Genomic DNA, 24,597 nt, shown 5'->3' with positions numbered 1-24,597 from the left:
ACCTCATGCCCACATCAAAGCACCTTTCATGACATGGTTACCATTTTCTGGGCTGCCTCCCACCTGCCACCCACCATGACACTCCCAGAGTTGTGAGCACCATGGCAGCATCTTCCCATCATTGCGTCTGCTGAGCTAAGCAGACGGCTTCCCACGTCATGCTCTGGGCATATTTGGTGGCTGCATTTTTACCAATTTTGTGTGTGTGTGTGTGTGTGTGTGTGTGTGTGTGTGAACAAACGTTTGTGAGTGCTGCATTCTTGAAAGTTGCCTACTAATCACACAGGGTATGTGCTCCTAATATAAATGACCGTGGCTCCAAGATTTGGGTATTGGTTGTTTTCTGAGAACTAGTGTCAGCTCAGGATGAAAGAGAACATTATTACTAATTCCTCGATCAATTAGCACTGTAGATAATCCTATCATCCTTAGGCCTTTTACATTGTAGGTCATCTGTCAATATCCAAGGGCCTATTCCATCTTCTCTGGGAAAATCAAAGATCCTTCCTTGGTTTTCTCTGACCTCAGTTACACTGACATTACAAGATCCCAAACTGTCAACATTTCCCCAAATGTGATCTCGTCTGCCCAGTGATGTTGCTTCCCTGAGGACTAGGCAAGAGCATTCTGAGTTCACAGAAAAGATATTTGGAGACAAAATGATTCCGGAATTTTAGAAAAAAAAAATAACTTGAGGCTTGGAGATTGGCTTGCCCTGTCCAGTTTTTTTATTTTTACAAATGACTTCCCACTTTATCAGACAAATATAGGGGACTTCCAGTTAAATGTGGATTTCAGATAAGAAACAAATAATCATTTTATTATAAGTGTGTCCCCCAAAATTCTATGGGACATAGTTTTACTAAGAACAAGTGCTATTTATCTGAAATTCAAATTTAATTGGGTGTCCTGTATTTTTATTTGCTAGATCTGGTACCTCTAGTTCCCACAAAAGTAAATGACGTGCCATTATGATTTAATAGACTTGACATCATGGGAATTATAGGGTTTGAAACACACAGACTTTCTGAGTCTTAAATGAGTATTCAGTCCTAAGTTATATGATTAAGAGTGGAAATTTTTCTACTTTAGCACAAAGTGCTTCTTGCAAGCTTGAGATGATTATTCCTAGAAATCCATCTCATCTCAGCTAAGCAAGCGTTGGTTTAACATGGGATACAACTCAAGAGAAACGAGCCATATTAAGATAGCTTTCAGGGAACTTGCAAAGTAGTCTTGTCACTTCATCACACCACAAGCCTGCCTGCAAATGCCAGGTGAGTTCCCATTAAGGCTTGGTCTTCTCTTAAAAAATGGAGGGATTTTTTGTTGTATAGGATAATGAGAAAGTGACCAAGGATCTGTTTTGAGGAGAACCAAAGCCACACGATGGAATAAGGGCACACAATTTAAAATATCCCTTTAGCAAGCGTACGTGATGTCCACTTGTCTTCATTATAACCTTTCAATTTCCCATACTGACTAAGGGACTGATAGAAAATTCTGTAGCCAGTTATAAGGAAAGAATTGCCACTATTCTGCTGTAATCTGAATTTCCCCTTTTTATCATGATTTTCTTTTCCAAGATGGCTTCTCTGGGGGAAAAAAAATCACATCTTTATTACATTTTGCAGGAAAAAATGCATCTTTTTATGCACACATTTCAATTTCTGTGCCAAATTTGTGATTTGTAATTATTTGAAGAAGACTTTGCTACTCTTAAGTACGTTCAATGAAATGTCTTTTTTCTTTCTTTCTTTCTTTCTTTTTTTTTTTTTCTTATGACCCTACGAACATTTTTTTCCTGGCTTTTGATTTGGGTCCCATTGGTGTTTCACTTTGAATGTTCCCAAAACGATACCTCCATCCCCTTCTCCTGTCAAAAAACCTATACTCTGTTTACTTTGTGGTGGCATCACTCTTCAGTTTGAAAAGTCATTCCCTTTTTTGTGTGGAAACAGAATCACCAAGACACAGTCCTGTCCTGTGTATCTCTTAAACCTTTGGTCCTCAGCTGCAAGATCTTAACGTGGACCCAAGCATTGAAGGTTGGGCATCTGTTGGAGCCCATGAGCAAACTAGTAAAATACTGACATAAGAAAAGGATATAAATTATGTATCAACCAAAGGCTCGCTCAGTTCACTCCAAAAAGGACAAAACAGGATTTGGCAGCACCTTATGAAGACTCAGCCCTCAGGCCTGTAGGAATATCTCCGCTGCAGAGTGAGGAAGGGAAGGGAGGCGGGGCATAAGTATGTGTGAGTGTGTTGGGGGGTCGGTAGAGAAGACAGCTCTAAGGCAGTAGAAACTATTGAGACCCCAGAGTCCTGGATCTGGGTTGGTGCAAAGAGGGTCCATCTGGAGAAGGAGCACAGTCACTGCCAGAAATACATAAATACAAGCAGGAGGCAGCATTGTTTATTGTCTCCTCTGTCTAGATAGTAATGGGGCCTCAAACAGGAGGTAAACATTCCAGAGGCAGGGGCAGACCCCAGGGAGAAAAACCTGGCATGGCCTTGGTGGAACCTCAAAGCCCTTGGCAGTCCAGCTGGGATTCTCAGCAAAGCAGCAGTCACGGGGAAGACGAGACAGGGAATGTCCCATGAAATGGGGTATAAACTTGCCTTCAGAGGAGGGCTGGAGAGGAGGCTATGGTGCCCTCCTCCCATTTCTACTGTGCAGAAATCTACCCATTTTCTATCCAGATCTAGGTCCTGTCTCCTTTGTGAAGTGGCCATGCCATTCTGAGTATATCTTGACCCCTCTTCATGTTTATATTTATCATTGATTTTGATGAGTTAACTTGATTTGGATCTGTTAGTTATATTCTGAGTGTGTTCATTTGTCCAATCAGCTAGCTTTAAAATTTGCAATCTCTCCCTGACCCCTACCTTGTGAGTGCTGGGCGGGCTTGGTTAGATTGCTGGACTTTAGATCCAAAAATGTGTAGGTGTGGAGTAGATGGAAGATTGGAACTAAGACCTTGGGGGTGCACAGGGCTTATGACCAGGATACCCAATGTCATGGTTGGATTAAGAAGCAGGAACAGGTTCTGAACCAGGAGACCAAACGCTATTTCTGTGACCTTATGGGCAGCCATCCTTGAGATGCAAAGGTGGGCATTTCCGTCATGGATGTCTTGCCAAGAAGGCAGTAAGTCCTTGATGGCAAAGTTCATGGCATAGAGCAATTGCTTCATTGTTCCTTGTTCATCTGCTCCTTGGCAGCTATGGTCTAAAAGGCCTTTCCCTTACTGAGTGATTCTAGAGAGCACTTTCTATATTACCAATGGTACCATGGATTGCAAATTTGCCCTTCCAGTAAAATCTTTTTGGAAAGAGGTACATAGTCGATCAGTGTAAGATGCCTGAGAGCAATGGCAAAACTTATTCCTGGCTGCACATGCTTCTCCTTAGGGAGAAGTGCCTGCCTGGGGAAACGTCCAGTTGGACTTAGTCACACTGGTGCTCTATAAACTGATTAAAGTTTTACATTATTTTGCTTGTTTATGTAATTTTATAAACAAACAAATGAACAGAAATAAGCTAGTGTCACCTCCTTTCCTGTTGAAAACAGGACTGGAAATAGGATTGAATCTCCTTTGCAGTGTGGGTACTGAATTGACTAGCGGTGTGAGTCCTGGTTGGGTAACAGCCACTCTTCCTGTCAGAGAGTAATTCCGGGCCTCACCTTCATGCCCTCGGATGAAATATTGATGTGTGGGACTTGCCTCTACCACCATGTAACTCCTCCTTCACTGAGCGACATACCCACTCCTAACAACGATTAGCTCATGAGATCTCACAGAGCTACCTCGTGTTGAGCTGGCTCCTTTGTTAGAAGGTATTTATTGTCTGGCTGCCTTCCCACGGTTCCCTGCACCACTTGCCTTTTATTAATCATTAGCACCTCCTTTGGAGGTTGAGGCGGTGAAGGATGTAGAGCAAAATTTTGTTCTAATGTGGAAAACATTATGAGGGAGAGGTTTAAAATTCATGCTTCATTCATTCAAGGACTATTTGGAAGAGTGTGGCAAGGCTGGAGAACATCAGGGGTGGCGGGAAATCCTCTACGGAAACATCAAAGGAGCTGGTGATGGTTGACCCTTGGGTGAAATACCACTTTCTAAAACTCCCAGTGACGTATCAGTTTTTTTTTTTAAGATTTTATTTATTTATTTGACAGAGAGACAGCCAGCGAGAGAGGGAACACAAGCAGGGGGAGTGGGAGAGGAAGAAGCAGGCTCCCAGTGGAGGAGCCTGATGTGGGGCTCGATCCCAGAACGCCGGGATCACGCCTTGAGCCGAAGGCAGACACTTAACGACTTAGCCACCCAGGCGCCCCACGTATGTGTTTCTTGAGGGCAAAGAACATGTTTCACTAAATTCATAGCATTTAACTACTGCAAAAAATCCTAGTCCCCACAAATACTTCTTAAATGGTTGCTATGTGGAATAAAATCTAGCTGAGTTCTGACCATCCATCCCCCCCCCCAAAAAAAAATTAAGACCTCCATAGGAGAATTACAGAGAAGTTCACCATGAAAGGCAGTACGCAAGAGCTTCCAAATGGACCGTATATAGCTTCAAGTCCCCTTTTCGGGGCTAACTGGTCATATGAACTAAAGTGAGTGTTCTGGAAGTCAAGTGCCCCAAGCCCTTGTTTCCTTATCTGGACAATGAACATGATGACACAAAACTCCTGAAGATGCTGGAGGGAAAGAGGTGATAAAGAATGTATGTGAAGCACCTAGCACAGTACCTGCCACACTCTAGGTGCTCAAGTATGCCCCTATCCCCCAAGCAGAGGCTGAATGGAGAATGAGTGCTTTGCCAGGATGGCTCCTGGAACTTCTCCAGCCAGGAAAGCCCATGCCATCTCATGTGACAAATTCCTGGCAGGTTTGGCCACACTTCCCATGATTGTTCCATTCCCATCCCCTATTACGGATCATTGAAAGACCCTGGTCTCTGCAGAGAGCCTTCTGGCCTGGATCCCTATTGAGTCTGGGGCTATCTATTTTCACAGGTTTTCTTGTTGGAATCGGCCATCCCTCCTCTCGCCACCACACACACTGTCCCCCAGCCAAGGAGCTACACCCAGAGTCCACGTCTTCACAAGTCAGCATTACGGAATCCTTTTGGGTCCAGGAGCAAACAGTAAGGGTGCCCAGGTACAAGAAAGGAACCCATTTGCAGCATCTGACAGAGTTTATATCCCCATCAGAGAAAGGGAATGTAATCACATCTCCTTCCTGTAATGCTAACAGGTCATTTGCATTTATCTGCAACCTACGCTACTAAAGACTAAAAGCCAAACCTTAAAAATGACCCACAGAAATGGAAGTTGCTGCTCCTGTCAGCATTTCATCATCTTCCCCCTCACCTGGGCATCGGATGTTACGCTTTTACAAAGAGCTTCCCTACCTATTATCTCTTTCCACCCTCAAATTAACTTGGGAGCCAGGGAGGTCAGACATCTTCCTACTATTTTTGTCATAAGAGAAAACAGACTCAGGGAGGTGAAGTGAGTTGTCGTCAGTGGCCCCACAGTTCCCTGAGCTGGGGCCCCCTCCCTAACACAGGAGATCATGGGCGCTGAAGCAGGAATTTACTAACCCGCTGATGGGCTGAGACAGTGAGTCTGTTCGGTATCAAGATCTCAGAAGTGGTTTCTTTTCTTCCTTTATTTTTTGAATGCAGCCAAACTGCTTTTTAAGGACACATTTTGCTGAATCTGGCTGTGCTTCTGTTTGCTGTGGGATGTGGGGACAATCGGTTCAGCTGTCCCCACCTATTGCAGCCCCTTCCCTCTCAATTTTTTGGGACATTCTGCTGGCCATCTTTGGAGAGCCATCCATCCTATCCAGCCCTTCATTTCACCGATAGGAAAACAGAAGTCTAGACCACCGGACATTGCACAATGAGTTTGTGGCTGACTTTGGAATGCCTAGTACAGTGTTCTTTGTATACCTTCATTCGTTCAACAGACCCTTTATGCTTCAGATGAAGATGTTTTAGAGACTAAGACCAGTACAGACTAATAGAACTCTTTTCAATGACAAAAATGCCCCCACTGAGCACTTGAAATGGGGCTAGTACATTGAGGAAGTAAATTTTTAATTTTATTTAATCTAAATTAATTTAAACTGAAAAAGCCACATGTGTCTAGGTTGCCACCATATTGGATAGTGTAGCTCTAGACCAGGGGTTCTCATCTCAAATGTACACCACAACCACCTGGGAACTTCAAAAATAGCGATTCCTGGTTTTCATTGATTTTGCTTGGTGTTGAAAAAGGCCTGGCAATGGGATTTTTAAGACTCCCCAGTTAATTCTAATGTGCAAACAAGTTCTAGAGACAGTAGTCTAAATATTAAGCTTCATAAAGGCCATGTCAGCTATATGCATCATTATACTCAGCTGCAAGGAATTCAGTGAGGAGTTAGGTATGTTTCTTAGAGAACTTCATGTATCTTGGGGAAGAGGGAGACATTATCAAGGACAAAAAATATTATTAAATTGCTTAAAAGGCCAATATGGTCCAAAGGAATGGAAATGGTCACTTCTACCTGGGCGAGGGAGAAGAAGAGGTAGTCTCTATGGTAATGATTCTGGTAATGAATTATAAATAAGGTATATATACTTTTTTCCAGAAGTGCATTTGTAGCAATAGATGTTTCCGCCAGGCAAGTCAAAACTCACAATAGGATTAACCTGGGATTATGGAAAATCTAATTAAGTGAACCATATTATCTGAGACCCACAAAAGACACTTAAAGTTGCCTTTGAAAGTCCTGCCTGTCTGAAAGTGTTCAGCATGTGCTTCAGAAAATGCTCTGCACACGTACAAGGCACTTGACTGGTTTGCTGTATCCCATTACTTTTCTTTGATGCTTAACTTTTTTAAAAATCCCATTACGTTTGATAAATGACGTTAATACATCTGAAAAGAAAGAATTGGGCTTCAAAGATTGGATTATTTGAAACTACAATGAGATCATTATGAGGCTATTGTTGGTGTCTGCTTTCTAAAAATAAGGGAAGGGGGAGAAAAGCTGTGGTATATGTAGAGATACCAAAAAAAAAAAAAGCCATTAAAAAATGTGGCAGAGTTTAGTCTACTCTTAGTGTGATAGTATGTTTGGGGAGGTGCATTAGAAAGAGACCTCCAGAATAGCCCACCCACACTCTGGTAAGAATCAAGCTTCCGATAATTGAAAGCAGCTTGACTTTCTGCATTCCTCACTTCTGTTTGGAGGCTGATTACGCTGGATGGATGCATGTGGACCACAGTGGATTGGGGTCACAGGCTGGATGTCGCAGAATTCTGAAGACTCGGCAGTGGTGATTTAAGGCACTCTCTCACCTTGTTTCAGTAATTATTTCAGAAAAACCACATCAAGCCCTTGTCAGTTATTAAGACCACCTTGGGATAATTCCTCCTTTTCTTGTTTATACTTTTGAAAAAACATTCTTTGTGGAAAGTGGTTCCCTGCAGATTCCAGCGATAATATGCAGATTGTTTTCCCTTTTCCTGTTCTCCACTGACAGTCCTTAAAGAGAGCTCCCAGGCCCTTATTTATGAATGTCTTTTTCCCTTTTAGAATATGGACTGGTTGTTTCCAAAGAAGTAGTTTGCAAGGGAGGACTGCTTTTATGCCGGGTTTGGGAGCAAGAGGGCAGGGTAGACGCTGTATAAATTATCTTCCGCTCGATGCTTTCTCTTTCATTTTTCCTCCACAGAGTGAGGACTTTAGGTTTTGTGCACTGTGTTGTTGTTTTGTTTTGTTTTATTTTGCACAAGTTGCTTGTCATTTCTGTGTCTCCCTTTTCCTATTTGTCCACTGAAGAAAGAACAAGAGTGGAAAGTCTAAGGGAGGGTTTCATCCAGGTCTGAGACTCTAGCGGTAATAATGCAGCAGAATGTCCAAACTGGAAACAGAAACGGTGACGCTGGTAATACCTACTCTCGGAAGAACTCAGAAACCTAGCTCTACTCTGAAACTTTTCATGTGAGCACCAGTCCATTGGCTTCACAAACTTACATGTTTAAAACCAAACACATGTGCTTTATCCCCAAACCAGCCTCTCCCATTGTGGCCAGGAGCAGCAGCGCCATCTTCAGATCACAGCCTCATGCCCTGTCCTTCTCGGTTTGCCCAGTTCCCCAGGCCCTCCACATCCTCATGGTTTCCAGAAGGGCCCCCTTTCCTCTACCAGAGGCTTATTTTTCCTATTTAGAGCCATGTTACCGCTCTACCTGAATGACTGTAATGAATCCAGGGAGTCTCTGTTGACCACATCCCTTCTCTCTCCAGATATTCTAGAATCCTCTACTGTGCTGTGGTAGCCACTAGCCACATAAGGCTTTTGAGCTCCTGAAATGTGGCTCGTCCAGACTTGTGCTGTAAATTTAAAATACACATTGGGTTTTGAAGTCTTAGGACCAAAATCAAATAAATAAATAATAACCGGGGTATGTATGTGTAAAAATCTCAATAATTCATATATTTATTACATATTAAAATGATATCATTTGGGGTATACTGGATTAAATAAAATATATTGTTAAAATGGATGTGCCCATTTTTTTAATGTTTTAAAAATGTGATATCTAGATAATTTGAAATTATACATTTAACTCACATTATATTTCTGTTGGACAACACTGGTCTGCTTTATCTCATTTCCCTCATTTATTTGTGTCATTGTATTTAACAATTCCTGTTCTAAGTATTATTTTGTTTAGCTCCCCTTAATGGGCAGCCTCTTAGAGCCTTCTGTAAGGCTTGTACTTTATTGCATGTTGTATGCATACGGTATGTCATATCAGCTTATCCAGGGTTTATAGTACATATTCTTGTTGAAGGAACAAAACTCCTCATTTATCCTCCTAATCACCTGCAGTGTGCCAGGTCATGTCAAGTTCATACAAGGTTCTCTCCATGCATCATCTCCTTTCATTTCAACTCTCCCTCTGAGACTGGTCCTCCTGTTTTCACATTTTCAACATGGCGGCATAGAGCTTCTTGGAGGCTGAGTCATACACCTAATGAACAAGCACTAGCTCTTGAGCTCTAACCCTCTAACCCCATCTGACTGCTGAGCCCATGCTGTTAACGATTGTGTCAGAACTCTCACTTCTCATGCCACTTTCTCCCGTATACCTCTGACAGCTTGGATTCCATCAATCTCTGGATCAGAATTTTTAGTGGATTCCCATTGCCTATCAGGTGACCTCTGATTCCTAATGTTGGGACTCAAAGCCTGTCACATTAACAGGGGTCTGCATTGCCTAGTCCCAGAGGACCCCACTGCCATTATATCTGATGTTAAGTGCAGCCTCCTGGTGTGCATGGGGCAGTCCTGCTAGCTAGGACCCAGACTTTCTAAGTTAGGCGCAACCTCCATCCAGGGAAGGTTGCAGTGTCTCAGCCCAACACAGACTCATAGGCTCCGGTAGACACAGAAGACCTTACTAAGCCATTGTCAGCCTCCTATTTTATGGGAGGGTGAAAGTTTCCGGAAGAAGAATTTTTTTCTAAGGTTACATAACTGTTCAACGACAGAATCTTTGCTAGAACACCAGCATTTTGACTTTTGTTGTGAAAATCCCCCTATGGTTCCAGTGTTTCTTGGATATTCAGAAATGAAGAAGGCATTTTCTATGTATTAACAAATAATCTCCACAGCTATAATACTTCACCCTTTATTGGAAGAACCACCTAACCTTTTCCTATTGATTATTGTAGTTTACTAGGTTTGCTGTCTAAGGATAAGCGAAAGCATTCAAGTTGGTTCACTTATAGGAGACCTATTGTCATTCAATGCATGAAAATTCAGGAGCAAGAGATCAGTACGGTGGGGCCCATGGAGACAACAGGTGGAGGGCAGTCCTCGATTGCCAAGATTTTCAGAGAACAGGGCCATGTGTTGTGCCATTTACCTGGCTGGGGGACAGAGACCATGTTTGTTTCTGTTTGGTTACTAACTGGCTTGATCATAACCTTGATTTCACCGAATCTGTGGCGATGGAGGATGACTATTTCATCCCCCAGGCAGCCCAACACCTTCCAACATGGAAACATGGTTCCTGTTTTCTTTCATTCAAGTTTCCAGGTGGATCTTATTCACCCAGCTTGTCCTTATGAGCCAGGTGACACAGGTTAAAACAGTCAGTGATCAGTGTAAAATTTGGTTATTGCTGGACTAGATGTAGATCAATCAGCCATGGCTCCAGATGAGAATGGAAGCTTCACGTGGTGGAGATCATGGAGATAGGTGTTTACTTGGAAGAAGCAGGAGTGGGCAAGGACCGGAAGACCGGAATGATATGGTAAAAATTCATCTGCAGAGATGTGCTGCCCAATTCCTTGGTGCTGCGTACGTAAGTCCTCCTTGCACGATCGCATCATACCATTAGTCAGCTGCTTCGATGACTGTCTCACCGTTGTTCGAGTACAGTCTACATACCGGAGATACACAGCAGCCTACATATCCCTGGGGTCCAACACAGGCCTGGCACTGTGAAAAGTTATTGTTGAACTGGAATAAGGAACTGGCAAATAAAGAAAGCTTCATAGATATTTACTGCTCTGAGACAAAGGGAGATTTACATACAGGCCTTTGATACCACAAATGAAGTTACATCATGTTGAGCATCTGTTTATCATTGCCATTTTTGCCCTAATTTTCCCTCAGGTATTTTAGCTCATGTGAAAAAAAAAAAAAAAAAAAGAAAAGAATATCTTTCTCTTTCCACACATTCATATACAGTGTTTATTCAATCTGAGATGACACAGCTGACATTATTTCCTGCACGTGTTGATATATTTTATTCATCTTAATGATTAACATTTTAAAATATTACAGTGAGAAAAAGACTGTCTTAAGGATTGAGTAGAGCACAAATAGTTTTTCATTGCACACATTGTATTTAATCATCTTATTAATGGAAGTTTACTTAATTATTTGAAGAGATAAGTAAATAATCATGGAATGATCCTACATGTTTGGGGTCTGGGAACTGAAGTTGGAGTCCAATGATATTTTGTGGCCATGAGAGCCTGAGAATATAAAGGCTGATTGTACATACTTTAAAAATAAATGAAATTCATATCTAACAAAGATTATTTTCAATATGAAATACAATTTTGGAGCTGAGATGATCCTCGAAGATGGATCATGCACTCTCCTTATATCGAAGATGAGGAAAAGGGACTCCCGGAATTTGCGAGTCAGGTAAAGCGAAAGCGAAAGTTTGCTGTCACATAAACTTGAATTTGAATTGCAGACTTGCTAGTGATTTAGGGTGTACCCTTGGGTGATTTACTCAACCACTCTGAGCCTCACTTTCCTTGTAGATAAGATTTGGGTGATATTTACATACAAGTTGTGGTAACGATACAATTAAATAATAAGTACCAAGTTCTGAGTATACTGCCCAGCACTAGAAAGATTGAGCACCTATTCAAGGATAATCTCTACTATCATTACCTAATGTTATGAAGCCTGTAAGTGATGGAATCAGGATTTGGACACAGGCCTGCCCAACACCAGGCAGTGAGTGATCTTTTCACTTTTAAAGCTGACACTCACATGGTTCTCTATTTCTCTAGAAGCAGAGAATCAGACTTACATTGCAGCAGTTTTAAATTTTCCACTCACCCCTAGAGAACGTTATGGTCATTGATAAGGGGCCCCATTTGCTGCCTACTTTGACATTTGAATTTAGTATTAGAGCATGGAACAACGAAGACCCTTTTGCAGTCTTTCCTGTGTGTTTTGCACCTGAACAGAAGTGATTATTAGCCCAAGCTTATGCTTTGCTCCAAGTGTAGAAATCAGGGAAGAAGAAATATGATTCAATAGTTCTTATCATACTTCCTCTCCCCATTCTCTGTGATTTCCACAGACATGGCATAATTCCTGTGATTTGATTTGAAACTAGAGACCAGCTCAGTGCTGAGTGATGAGATCTGAACGGGGAATAAAATATGCTTGAATTAATTTGCATAATAGAATCCGATTGGTTACAAAGCTGTGTTTGTTGAAGTGGAGAGCAGAGCCCCCGAGCTCCCCCACAAGGGGACACTGCACATCCAGAATGGAGTTTTGAGTTCTGGTGTGGGCCTCGATAATATTCTTAATGTAATGATAACCTGTCTTTAACTGTAAATTAGCTCCCTGGAAATGAAAAGAACAGGTCAGCCTGTCTGATCCTTCCAGCTCTGTGGGGAGGAGAAAGCTGAGAAACCAAAGCCACTTGCTTTCTTCTAAGCGCTTTCGTCTTTCTTTCTCCACCCGATAACAATTTCCAGCAGGAGTCCAAATATACTTAAACACCCGTATATGTCATTTTCTTTTACGGAGACAAAAGCAGGCACAGCAAGAGGGTTTTATGCTCAAGGCGCAATAGCTTATGACGGGCTATCTGCTCTCAAGATAGAGGGGCGAGCCTTCCACTTAGAGCTGGTGGTTTTGCAAATCCATTTTCCTGTCATGTTATTACTCCTGTGACTTTCAACAACATTTATTTTCCTTCCAAGCAATATGCTCCCACCATAAAATAAAGTCCGCCTATATGTTTTAGTGGAACCCCAATGCTTAGACATCCTGGCATACTGCTAGAAAGTACTTTAATGGAAAGATTGTTTGAGAGTTGCCTCAGGGGTCTTTCTTAAAACCAATTAGAACATTGATATATTTCTCTAATTATTACCAATGTCAAGGTCTTCTTAGGAGGGCCGCCTCCTATTAATTTCCATGTGTGTTCCCTGCAAACTCTTTACCATTGAATACATCAATCAGATCTCTAGATTTTAGAAGCATTTCTTTAAAAAAAATGAATCTCTCTGAACACATTTTTGAAACATATACATTTAGAAATTCTGAAACAGGGCGTTTAAAAATAAAAAGCAAAGATTAACTTTTGTGTAATGTGTTGTTTAAAAGCCTGGTGGTACTGTGCTGTTGATGGACTGATGTAATTACTTCCTGCTCGTCTTCACTTTGGTCTCTGCTATAAAATGCTTTATCCTCCTCTTTCTGGTTTGGTTTTAGTATTTTAGTCATCACCAGTGCCACCAAAACTTAAATTATTATCATTTTAAGGCTGTTACATGTGTATCAGAATGTGCATCTATATTCGCTCTTCCGCCTTCTCTTAGAAAGGCAGTATGGCACAGGATTGTAGGGAAGGATGCAGCTCTTGGAGCCAAATATCCAGGGTTCATGTCCCAGATCCTCCACTTGCTGGTTCTATAACCATGGACAAGTTATTTAATCTTGTTATGCCTCAGACTGCTTACCTATAAAGTGGGAATGGCAATAATACTATTATTTGTGTAGGGTTATTGTGAAAACTTGTTGACTCACGCATGGAAAGCATTTAGAAGAGCATTAGGCAGATCATAACCCTGGATGAATAGTAACTATTATTACTATTTTTATCAGTCATATTTTTAGGATATACCAAGTTCTAATGTTGGTTTACTTCAGGTGCCTTCTAGGTTACAGGATCCATATCATAGTAACCATATCATTTCCTTATGAATTCAGACAGAAACAAATGGCAGGGGTTGGTATTGTTCACTGATTAAGAACACAGACACCAGAGCCAGATGGCATGCGTTCAAATTCTAACTCGGCGATTTCCCAGAAGCATAGCCTTGCACAAATTGCTTCATTTATCTGGGCCCCAGCTTCCTCTTCCTTTTTAATAAGAATATTGATAGTACCTATTCATAAGTTTGATATAGAAATAAATAGCTGAATTACTATTTGTAAAGTTATTAGAACAGTAGCTAGAAAAAGCTTTTGCTAAGTGAATTTTCATTCTGAAAGTGAGTAATTTTTTAAATTATGTCTTAAAATTCATCTTATACATACCTGAGGCTAATCATTAAAATAACATTATATAGTACATAGAGTCATATAAGTCCTTTCAAATAATAGGTCCAATGAGTTACTTTTAAAAGCAACTTGGTTTTGCTATTCTTTCCAGGAGAAGAAAATAGATAATTTCATCTTTTCAATAATGGGCTCATTGTTTTTGGGTCATGTGGAAACTCTTAAATTCATTAGTATCAAGCTAGAATTTTTTTATCAAGAGAAAAAAGTTGTCATCTAGTTTTAACACTTCTGGTGTCAGAAATAATTGTGCTTTACAGCAAAATGGCAGCCAGAAGAAAGAGGTGCAGAAATATGAACTTTAATTAAACCCTTTCTTTCAAATACACTTCACAGTTTATATGCAAGAATAATTTATCACCATGTGAATGAACACTTAATACTTGGCATGGTGTAAAATGGGCAGGGATCTTGTCGCACCATATGGTCTTTGCTATTTCTTCTTCTTGAGATTCCGTGGTGGCGGCATCAAGTTTACACTTGAAGTATGTGGTTCAAATCATACATTCAGCTTTTACTGATGGCTTGCTTTCAAAAGCACAGACACTGGACCTATATCATGTAGAATGTATAATCCCCATCATAAAGATGCATCCGGTTTAGTAAAGAGACGGTGTATAAATCAGAAGAAATCCCCAACAATCTCTCACTGGTGCTCCAACCATGAATATGTAACTGGAAGCCATTTGTAGAAAATGTCACCCAACGGCTTCATTTTGGAGAGAATGCACCAATATAGGAATGACTAGGTCTCATGACAAGCAACTGGCAGAGTCTCGACCATATATCTGGCTTCCTGACTTAAGCCCAGTGATCTTCCTATTGCTTCACATTGACTCATTTTAGGATCTGACTCCTCCTAGGTCCCCCTCTGTGCTTTTTCTCACACAATCAGTTTGGATGGCAAGAAACAGCATTTGATGTATTATTAGCATGCCCGAGTCTGAGGGTGAAGCTATTGAATGATGGCACTGTCTGTTTAATCTCTCTCTCTCTTCCACACAGCCTTTTCCATTCCCTGAGATGTCTGTCTACACCAAACACTGGACTCACTATTCCTTGAAAAGAGACAAACAGAATACATCATAGAGTGTATTGGGGGCAGTGATGGACACCTGACATTATCTGCACATCTGTGGCCTCCCTAGATACATTTTGCCATATGACGAAGGAAGCAGAAAGGCTTGGGTTGGTGAAGACCATCAGAAGGAAGAATGTTCTGCTCCAATAAATTAGAATTTCACCAATTCCCTTATTTTCTATACTACTAAAACCAGAAGGCTGTGGTATCCCCATGTAACTCTTATTCCTCAGTTCCTCTCTTAGAGAAAGTACCTCACCGTCCTTTTCTGGGCATCTCCATCTGTAAGGCAAAAGCACCTCCTTCTACTGAGCGAGACCTGTGGGCTTGGACAGTGGCTCTCTAGGAAGAGAAGAAGAGACCCAGTGTGTGCCCAGGCCCCCACTCTGTATGCAGCCCCATATGAGTGCAATTCTTTTTATCCTCATGGTTCAAATGAGACCACTCCTAGAGGTGACTGATAGGCCCAACTTCACCTGTTTTGTAAGATAACAGAAGTTGTATTCCAACCCAGGTCTCTCTGATCTCCACATCTGGGTACGTTCCACTATGCCAAGATTCATGCTCCTTCCTTTATGTTTACCTCCCCCCCACTGCCTCTACATTCATACCAGATAACTAAGAATTCAGTGATTTCTTTTCTATGACGCTTAAGAAGCTCACCAGTTTCATGTAGACCCATCAGTGCTGAAATGAAGTGTCATCCTCAGTATCAAAGCGTTACCCTCCATGCCCAACAGTCTTCTGAGATTCTCTCCCATCAGTGGTGGGCATGGTAATGGGGATTGCCTGGTTCTGGGAGCTAGAGCTCCTGCTGGAGTCTGGGTAGCACACCAAGGGAAGAAGATAATTGTTCAGAAGAAATTGCAGGGTGCTAAGAGAGGGGAACAAGCAAGGGAAGTTCCATAGGGGATAATTAAGTTTCCAGCAGCAGCAAGACTCAGTTTAGTGAAGAAGTCCAGGAAACCAAGGCAGAAATTAAAGAGCAGAGTAACTGTAGGTTAGAAACCTACAAGGGGTGTGGAAGGGCCATCCTTTTACTGATGAGTAGCTGAGCCATGGCTGGGTGCCAGGAATAAGACCTTTGGACCAGTTGGTAGGGTATGCTCTTTTATTTTGCATCTTGTGGTTGGAAAAAGCTTGTCAAGTATCCCTTTTAAGACTGCCAGGTTAAGGAAGGATCTTCAGGTTCTTAGGTGGACCTTTGATCAAACAAGAGCAAATCTTATTCATTAAATTCAGACCATAGCATTCATTGATCGGTCATGAGGACTGGATCCATTATCTCACTCACAAGTGTTTTAGTGGCCATGAGTGGTTTCTCGGAATCTTCCTCAACCTCCTTTCTCTGGCAGGGTCCATTGCTGCCGTTCTCCTCCTTGCACCATCCAGTCATGCTGACCAGTGTTGGGACACGCTGTGCTTATGAGGTGCTCTCGGCTTTGGGGCACGCTGTTCCCTCTGTATGGTCATCCCATCCACTCTCTTCTGATCATAGTAACTCACTTCAGGGTGGAGCGCAGCCATCCAGCACTCAGGGAGTCTCCCATAACTGTCCCCACTCTCTGCCATGTCCACCCTTAATCTCCATCCGCTAGATGATCCTCTCCTGGACTCCCATGATGCCCTAAGTTTCCCTAGTATGAAAACATACCCTATACAATTATGATCAATAACAAAAATATGGAGTGCTTGCTGTGTATGAGACATTTTGCTAAGGAAACGAGAGGTGTCAACCTTGCAGCAAGGATGATTAGCATCCCCATTTCATAAATGAGCAAGCTGAGCTCTAAGAGCTATTGTCTTACCCCAAACCCATAGTAAGGTATTTAGTCAGTGGTAAAACGGAAACTGAGACCTTGGCAGCTGGATTCCACAGCACACACGTTCTTCCTCGTATAGACCTTGAGGGTCATCTTTGTGTATGTGTTTATTCCACTGACGACATGATAAGTTTGAGAGAGAGCAGGGACTATTTCTTGCTCAGCCTGACCCCGCACTACCCAGAACGAAGCGCTCCTGGGGTCCACTGTTGATGGAGTGGGATTGAAACAAATTGGGGACGGAGCCTGCAGCTAATCTGACCTTTCCCTCTTCCTGCAGAAGCCGACTGGGGAAGTGGGCAGCCCTGACGTGATGTGCTCAGCAAGCAGAAACATTCCATTCCAAGAGAGGTCTGCGTGACGTGTCTGGGAGGCCACCATCGGCCAGGCCGCCACGGGGTTGGTGAAAGGGGTGACAGCCACATTCTCCTGTGCCTACCACGTAACCAAAAATGAAGGAGCACTACTGTTTACAAGCCGCCCTGGTGTGCCTGGGCGTGCTGTGCCACAGCCAGGCCTTCACCACCGAGCGGCGGAGCCACCTGCGACCCTCGTTCCACGGGCACCATGAGAAGGGCAAGGAGGGGCAGGTGCTGCAGCGCTCCAAGAGAGGCTGGGTCTGGAACCAGTTCTTCGTGATAGAGGAGTACACCGGGCCTGACCCCGTGCTCGTGGGCAGGGTAAGGCCGCTGCTCTGCAGTGCTTATTTCTCCCTCTCCACTGTTCCAGTCATAGGATATGGCCAAGAAAGAAAATTTCTGGGTTGGGGGGTGCAAAACAAAACACTAACGGCCCTTCAATAAGAACCATGAAATCATTGTTCAAACATCATTTCAGCCTTTTTTTTTTTTCAATTCATAGACTTATCCATGTTAAGAATACTTCTGTTTTCCACTTAATATTATACCATTAAACTCCATTTTTAATGACTGTACAATAGTGTATTGAGCTGGAACCATTATTTATTTAACCATTGTCCAAAGGAGGGCATTTCCCTAACCACACTCTGTCCCCAACATGGATGCCCCTTGCTTGTGTTCTCAGAACCCTCCCTGCTCTTTATGAGAGCTTTCCTTTTTGTATTACACGTGTCTATCTATTTGCCTGTCTCCTTCACTGTACCAGACCAGTGTCATTCTGTGTCCCGAGGTCCTGGCACTAAGCCCAGTTTTGGGGAGGTCTTTGTAAATATTTGATGAGACGGATGTGTCTTAAGAATGGGTGAGATTTTATGCTCTTTGGCTTAGGGATGGCTTAGGGATGCTCTTTGGCTTAGGGATCCTAACATCCAGTTAGGATGATTTGAGAGTCCTAGCAGTACTTGGACTGCATTATCTGCGTACCCCCTCCAAGAAAGTGCAAAAGATAGGCAGTCCAAAATATGTTAAAAACTGTATTGCCCATTATCGCTTAGTTTAAAATGTGCAGCCATCTTTCAGAGGATAGTGGCATTAAGTACAAGAAGATAGGAGTTCATCGGCATAAAAATGAAAGCCTACTGTGCTCTGGCGAAGAGCTAGACAAATGGTAAACTAGGGTAAACTATCCTTGACTTCAAAGAGTTTAGAGACTAGCGGAAAAGACACACTTATCTAAGCAATTAAAACATACACACACACACACACACACACACACACACACAAAGAACAGGATAATGAAGAAATTCAACAGAAGTGATTATGTATTTACATGGGGATATTTGGGAAAGATGGGAGAAGGTTTCATAGAGAACATGGTAATAACTTGTGACCTGAAAGAGGACTTGAGTTATCCCGTGAAAGGGGGAAAAGGCCAAGAGTAGGTTTGAGGGGCGCTAATTTGTAAGCCTCCTATATTCCAATGAGTTATTTTAGTTGTTCTTTAACAGGAGAACAGCAATGCATTTTTATGTAATTGACATATTTGGAAGAGGTTCATATTAGCATCTCAATAACGTTGTTGGGGGTTGGGAAAGTGCCTTTTCAAAGAGATGTACCAAAAGAATTTCATTCATGTATACCCGAAAATGGAAAGATTATACCCAAAATAGAAGTAGTCTGGGCGAAATGGGAACTCAGGGAAGTAATTGGCATGTGAATTCCCTACATGAGGAGATGGGCTCTGTGCCCAGAGAGGAAGACGAGACTTCAGTCATGGCAGGGGCTCTGCAGCTTGAACAACATGGGGAGCCGTGCGTGAATTGTTCTAAGAATACGGAACCTCCACCTTCGGGACTTTCTCAGAGGGGAACAGTGGGTGTGTTAGGGTGCGGGACTGCAGAAGAGACGGGACATGGAGAACCCTTTCCTTATCTCTGTGGAGCAAGCGGTTGGCATGCTCACTAAAAGGGGAACATAGGGGAAAACATGGAGAAAAGTAAGCAGTGAGTGGTCTTTAAAATATAGGCACATGGGATTGAGTGTGAGATGTCAGACTGGATGGGGGAAAAAGAACAAAGTGCTGGATCCTAGGGATCTTCCTTTTGAGATAATGCGGATATATAGTTCCCCGTGAATAGAGGGGATAGACTAGATGACCTTTGATTTGACAACATTCAAGGTTGAGTGCTTTACGATGCTCTGAAAAAGGAGAATTTGGCAAGCAATGGACTTTCCGATTTCTTGCAGGAAACACAGTCTGTGTCATGCTGTGCTCTGCGGAGGGGGAAGCCATCAGTCTTTGGCATTAGGAATTGGCTGTGTAAGCCTCTGCAACTGGATCCCCTGATAGGATTGAATGGTTTCCCAAACTGCTTTTTGTGTGGAACCTAATAAATATCATTGTCAGTTGTATAGGTCATCTTTGTTGGAGAGAGAAAAAGAAGGAATTTATATCCAACTTTCAAATCTGAAAACAAAGTAGAGGAAAATAATGAGTGCTATGTTTTTACATTTTTTTTTTCAGTTATTTGGTTGATCAGAACTAGAATCTGTGTAATTCTCAAGAGACTTGGCCAAACTCACATGTAATCCATGAAAGCCCCTGGAAACTTCCCTTCTAGACACTCCCATTAAAATAAGCATTGATTTCCTTGGTTTCTCATTCATAAGACTGAGCCCCTAACTTTTGCCAGGTCTGAGGCAGAGAAAACGAACAAATAACAAACTGTGTGGGGGGTTAGGGAGGAAGCCAGGGGAATGGTGGCAGGGATCCCGCCCGCACTGTGGAAATCCTATGAAGATTGGGGCAGTTCTGTTCATCCTTTGGAGGCCACTCAATAGCTTCATATTTTACTCACAAACCGCCTTATTCATGAGAAATGTATTAACCGTCATTTCATGACATTATGTAGCTGGTTATGAAAAACAAGTTCTGAAAGAAAGATGTGTTTTTTGTTTTTTTAAATTTTCCTGAGAAGCACTGTGAACTATAATCAAAATGGTCTTCCTGCTTTGTGACTCCAGGTATTCCCCTGAGCTGAAATATTTGGTGTTTTACTGAGATGCTGCAAATCAATTAGATCCTTTTTGGGAAATGGAAACAACACAAACATTTTTAAAAAGCAGTGTGTTCAACCTTGCTTTGTGATTCTGAACAAGCTCTCCTGGCCTTGGTTTCATAACAATAATAATTAAAATGGCATTAATAATAATATTAAAATGGCACTACTTATAATATCAGTATTAAAATGTCATTGATAATAAATATTATTTTTGTTATCAATGCCATTTGAATAAAATTTTGGTTTATACCAGGGTTTCTTACATAGTAGGTAGAACCAAGGGCTCTTTAGCCCCTCGGCTACCCTTGAGGCCTATGGCAATGGTAAAAGCAATGTTTATCTCTTCCAACAAACAGCATAATGGGGGCAGAGGAACTCAGAATAAGATGGAAGCTTCAGACATTGAGGTGACATCAAGGGAAGGTGAGGATTTTATTGCTACAGGAAAATCAGACGTGGACTTTGGGTGAGTTTCACGTTCTGAAACATAGAGCAGAATCAAGGCACAGGGTGGGTAGTCAGGACAACTGGATCCTGCCCCAGTCCAGCCAAGTGTGGATTTAGGCAGTACCATCATTTCTCTTGGCTTTGCCAAAGGAGGGGAAAAAAACCTAAAGATACTTAAGGTTCTCTCTATTGTCTAAGAAGCTGTGTATTGATAAATATTTATCAACCCATCTTACCCACACTATGCCTACGATTAGAATGGGAGCTTCTTCCAGATAGGCCACATCCCCAGACCCTCACATCTCGTGCGCCTCACAGAGGGTCTTTGGGAAAGGTCTGATCAATGAATTGCTTGTAGCAACAGAAGCCTGGAAGCAACCTTAGTGTCCTTTGGAAGAGGACAGCTAGAACAAGGTGATGACATCCATCCAGTGGGTGAGGTCGATCTGTACGTATCAGGGCGAAAGACCACCGGAATGTACTTTTACAGGAAAACAGAGGTGGAGAGTGACGTGTGCACTACAGCACTTTGTTGCATAAAAATAAGCTGGGACATTTATGTATCTCACTGTACAGACATTCCAGCATATGAGTAAAATATATCTTAGAGGATTCACAGGAAACTGGTAACAACTGTTCTGTGTGAGCAGAGAAATTGAAAAAGTGGGAGTCAGAACTGAAAAGACTTACTTATGGCATAAATGTTTGTTTTTTTATTTTTTATGTTATGTACATATTTCTTTCAAAATAAGTCTATTAATATATGTGCATATGTGTATATATTTTGTTTGGGTGATATTTGTGTGAATATGTGTATCTATTTTGTATGTGTGCATATTTGTGAGGGAGAGCATGAATCTCAGAATTTAAAAAACTCAGGGTTCAAGTTTAAACGCCAGGTTCACTGCACCCAGCTGTGTGACCTTAGCCAAGGCAACTATCTTCTCTAAGATTCCATTTCTTCATTTGTAGAAACAGGTGAGAGCATCTCCCTCTCACGGTGTATGTGTGTTTCTGCATGTCTGCTTGAGTGTGTATGGACAGTGTACTACAGCAAACAATGTGCAAGTGAGACTCTATCTCCCCATTGCCTCCCTCATGGAATTAAAAATCTTGATTTCTCTTTTCCTAGCTTCATTCCGATATTGACTCTGGTGATGGGAACATTAAATACATTCTCTCAGGTGAAGGAGCCGGAACCATTTTTGTGATTGATGACAAATCAGGGAACATTCATGCCACCAAGACATTGGACCGAGAGGAGAGAGCCCAGTACACACTCATGGCCCAGGCGGTGGACAGGGACACCAACCGGCCGCTGGAGCCACCATCGGAGTTCATTGTCAAGGTCCAGGACATTAATGACAACCCTCCTGAGTTCCTGCATGAGACCTATCATGCGAACGTGCCTGAGAGGTCCAACGTGGGTGCGTACAGCAGGGGAGACCTGCTCCATCTACAGGCTTGGTGTCCCTGTGGGGGGCGGGGGGCTGGTGCTCATTCTCCTGAATCAGGAAAGACAAATTTACACTGCCTCTTCTCTGGCATAATGACAACAAAATGTTATCTGTGTGGTTGAAGTTTCAAATATTTAAAACGGACCCGAGATTTTAAAACCTAAGCTTAGAAAACATAAGGCAGTGTGGCCAAGGGGCAAGAACACGACCGAATCCAGGGAACCCTGGCTCTGGCACTCGTTAGCTATGTGACTTGGATCCAGTTCCATCTCTCTTAGGTCTAATGTTCCTTTCTGTAAAATGGAATAACGACTTCTAGTCTTGCCATTTTAGAGGCAATATGTTCATTTACTAGCTCACATTGATGTCTGTGGAAGTCAGAGTGATGGTAACATTTGTTGCACGTAGGCATTATGCTAATTCATCATTTCCATGGCATTATTGCATTTAATTTTTGCAAAGATTCATCTTCACAGTAAGGTAGGTCCTATTTGACATATCTTGCAGATGGGAAACCCAAGCTAGAAACAGGTTAACTACTTTATCCAAGGTCATCTGAGCTGTTAAGTGGCTCCAGAATCCACACTTAGTCATGACACTATGTCATGTTCTGTTTGAATAATTTAGAAGTAGATATGTCTCTTCATCAGGCTTAAAGACACACTGCATTGTTAAAGGATGTGTTTCTAAAGGATTTCTTCATGTGGCCACCTTCTCCTGGTGGTAACTTTTGTTTGGCTTTATAGAACACATGCAGATGTGGTCTTTTGAGAAACATGCCTCATGTGGAGAAGGGTTTGTCTTTCAGACAGTGATCAGGACTGTTCTGATCAGGAAATGAGTCTGGTTATATGAATCAGAGATTTTAGAGCCCGGATGGACTTAGGAATCATCTAGGCCAAACTGCCCATTTTACAGATGAGAAAACCAAGCAGCAAGAATAGGTACCAACCTGCTCAAAAAAGTTAGATAAGGAAGTGACCCCCAAACCCTAAGCTCTTTCCACTTTGCATGTAGAACTTGGGATTTAAAAAAAAAAGTCTCTTTTTTTTCTCCTCCAGATAAAGTCAGGCAATTCTCACATTTTATGAAGGTCAGGCTTCATTTCTTGCTTCTCTTCCCTGGAAATGACCAGTCCTTTAGTCTCTTGGTATTTGTCTAGGGATTTTAATGAGAAAAAAGCGGACATGAACCAGATCGTTAAATAGGGGACTGTAGCATCAGCAACTGAGCCAGAAGGAAAGGCCTGTCATCAAAATGAATACTCCAGAGGAATGTACATTGCCCCTACCTCGGGGAGCCCCCTGATGCTTCAGGCTAGCACCCAGACCTCTATCACAGCTTACAAGATGAGAATCTGTTGTCACAGTACTGGGGCCGTGCCCCCCATAAGCCAGCTGAACCTGGGCAACTTGTCACATCTTTCTCAGTTTTCATTTTGTCATCTATAAAGTGAGGATAATGTAAACTGTGATGAGGGTTAAGTAACATGGATGGAAAATACAAGGAGTCGTAATGGATTTAGTGGAGTTCCAGAAGCAAATGAAGCATAGAGATTTAATAATTTCCTTAGCTCAACCACGACGGTAGAGAATACAGCCTATTCTCCTTTATAAACCCCTACGACCTAGAATAGTGCCTGACTGTATGGGAAGAGTTCGAGAAAAGTTTGCACGAAATAATGAATTGCAGAAGAGAGATTAGAAAAAAGCTAGATTGACATTTACACCATATGAAAATCACTGACAATTGTAAATTAAAGGGTTGACAGAGGCTGTGTAAACGGGCTCTCTTGCCCCCCACACAAAACCTTGCCCCTCTGCCAGAAACGTCACAGAGAGATAGTGGGTTTGAAGTTGGCTGCTGCATGGGCGTTAGACTCTTGGCTCTGGCAATAACCCACTTTGCAAAATAGAGGGCAAAAGTTCATAGCCCTCGCACCCAGTTTCTCAAAATGTAGCTGATGTACAAATGAGCAGAGTGAGGCTGGTGAAACACATGGAATGTGCCCGAAACGGTGCCTGGCACAGAGGCACTAAATACCCTTTCTCTTCCTCTGGCATCGCACCCCGTTCTCTAGTCCTCAAGTCCTTTGTGCCCTCAAGTCCTTGTGACCGTCAAAGAAGAGAGGCTCTGCCAGGAGAAGCAGAATCCCGTCTTCCTTCCTTTCCCTGGTTTCCTGTCCTTCGGACCCACTGACCTCTATGGGTAGTTTCGGTTAAATGACTACCAGACCCGTTAGAGTTGGGAAGATGCAATTTTCATGTCACCAGGGAACAACATTCTGTACAATATTTATAGCCATAAATTAATTAAAATGTAGTATTAGGAGCTATTTTATTACATGCAAAGCAACAATAAAATGATGTATTTATTGCTGTGCTACAGATGGAAGACTGCTCTCTGTCCTTTTACGAAAAGCAATTCATCATTAATTATCCTTTATTATACTCT

At 42.2% G+C, this 24,597-nt stretch overlaps 1 protein-coding gene across 2 annotated transcripts in view; it reads left to right on the top strand.

Annotated features, from left to right (window-relative positions):
* The window catches only part of CDH11 (cadherin 11), a 145,113-nt gene that overhangs the window by 82,494 nt on the left and 38,022 nt on the right, over nt 1–24,597 (top strand). For both annotated transcript variants that reach the window (XM_026494903.4, XM_057314134.1), the window contains 2 exons: nt 17,099–17,498; nt 21,819–22,113. In XM_026494903.4, coding sequence (XP_026350688.1) covers nt 17,271–17,498; nt 21,819–22,113 — 523 coding nt within the window. In that variant the 5' untranslated portion in view covers nt 17,099–17,270. The remainder of the gene's footprint in view (nt 1–17,098; nt 17,499–21,818; nt 22,114–24,597) is intronic.

Source organism: Ursus arctos, unplaced genomic scaffold (assembly GCF_023065955.2).
Source record: "Ursus arctos isolate Adak ecotype North America unplaced genomic scaffold, UrsArc2.0 scaffold_19, whole genome shotgun sequence".
In the NCBI taxonomy this organism is placed as follows: domain Eukaryota; kingdom Metazoa; phylum Chordata; class Mammalia; order Carnivora; family Ursidae; genus Ursus; species Ursus arctos.
The sequence above is the reverse complement of the archived record's forward strand: the minus strand, read 5'-3'. Positions and strand labels throughout refer to the sequence as shown.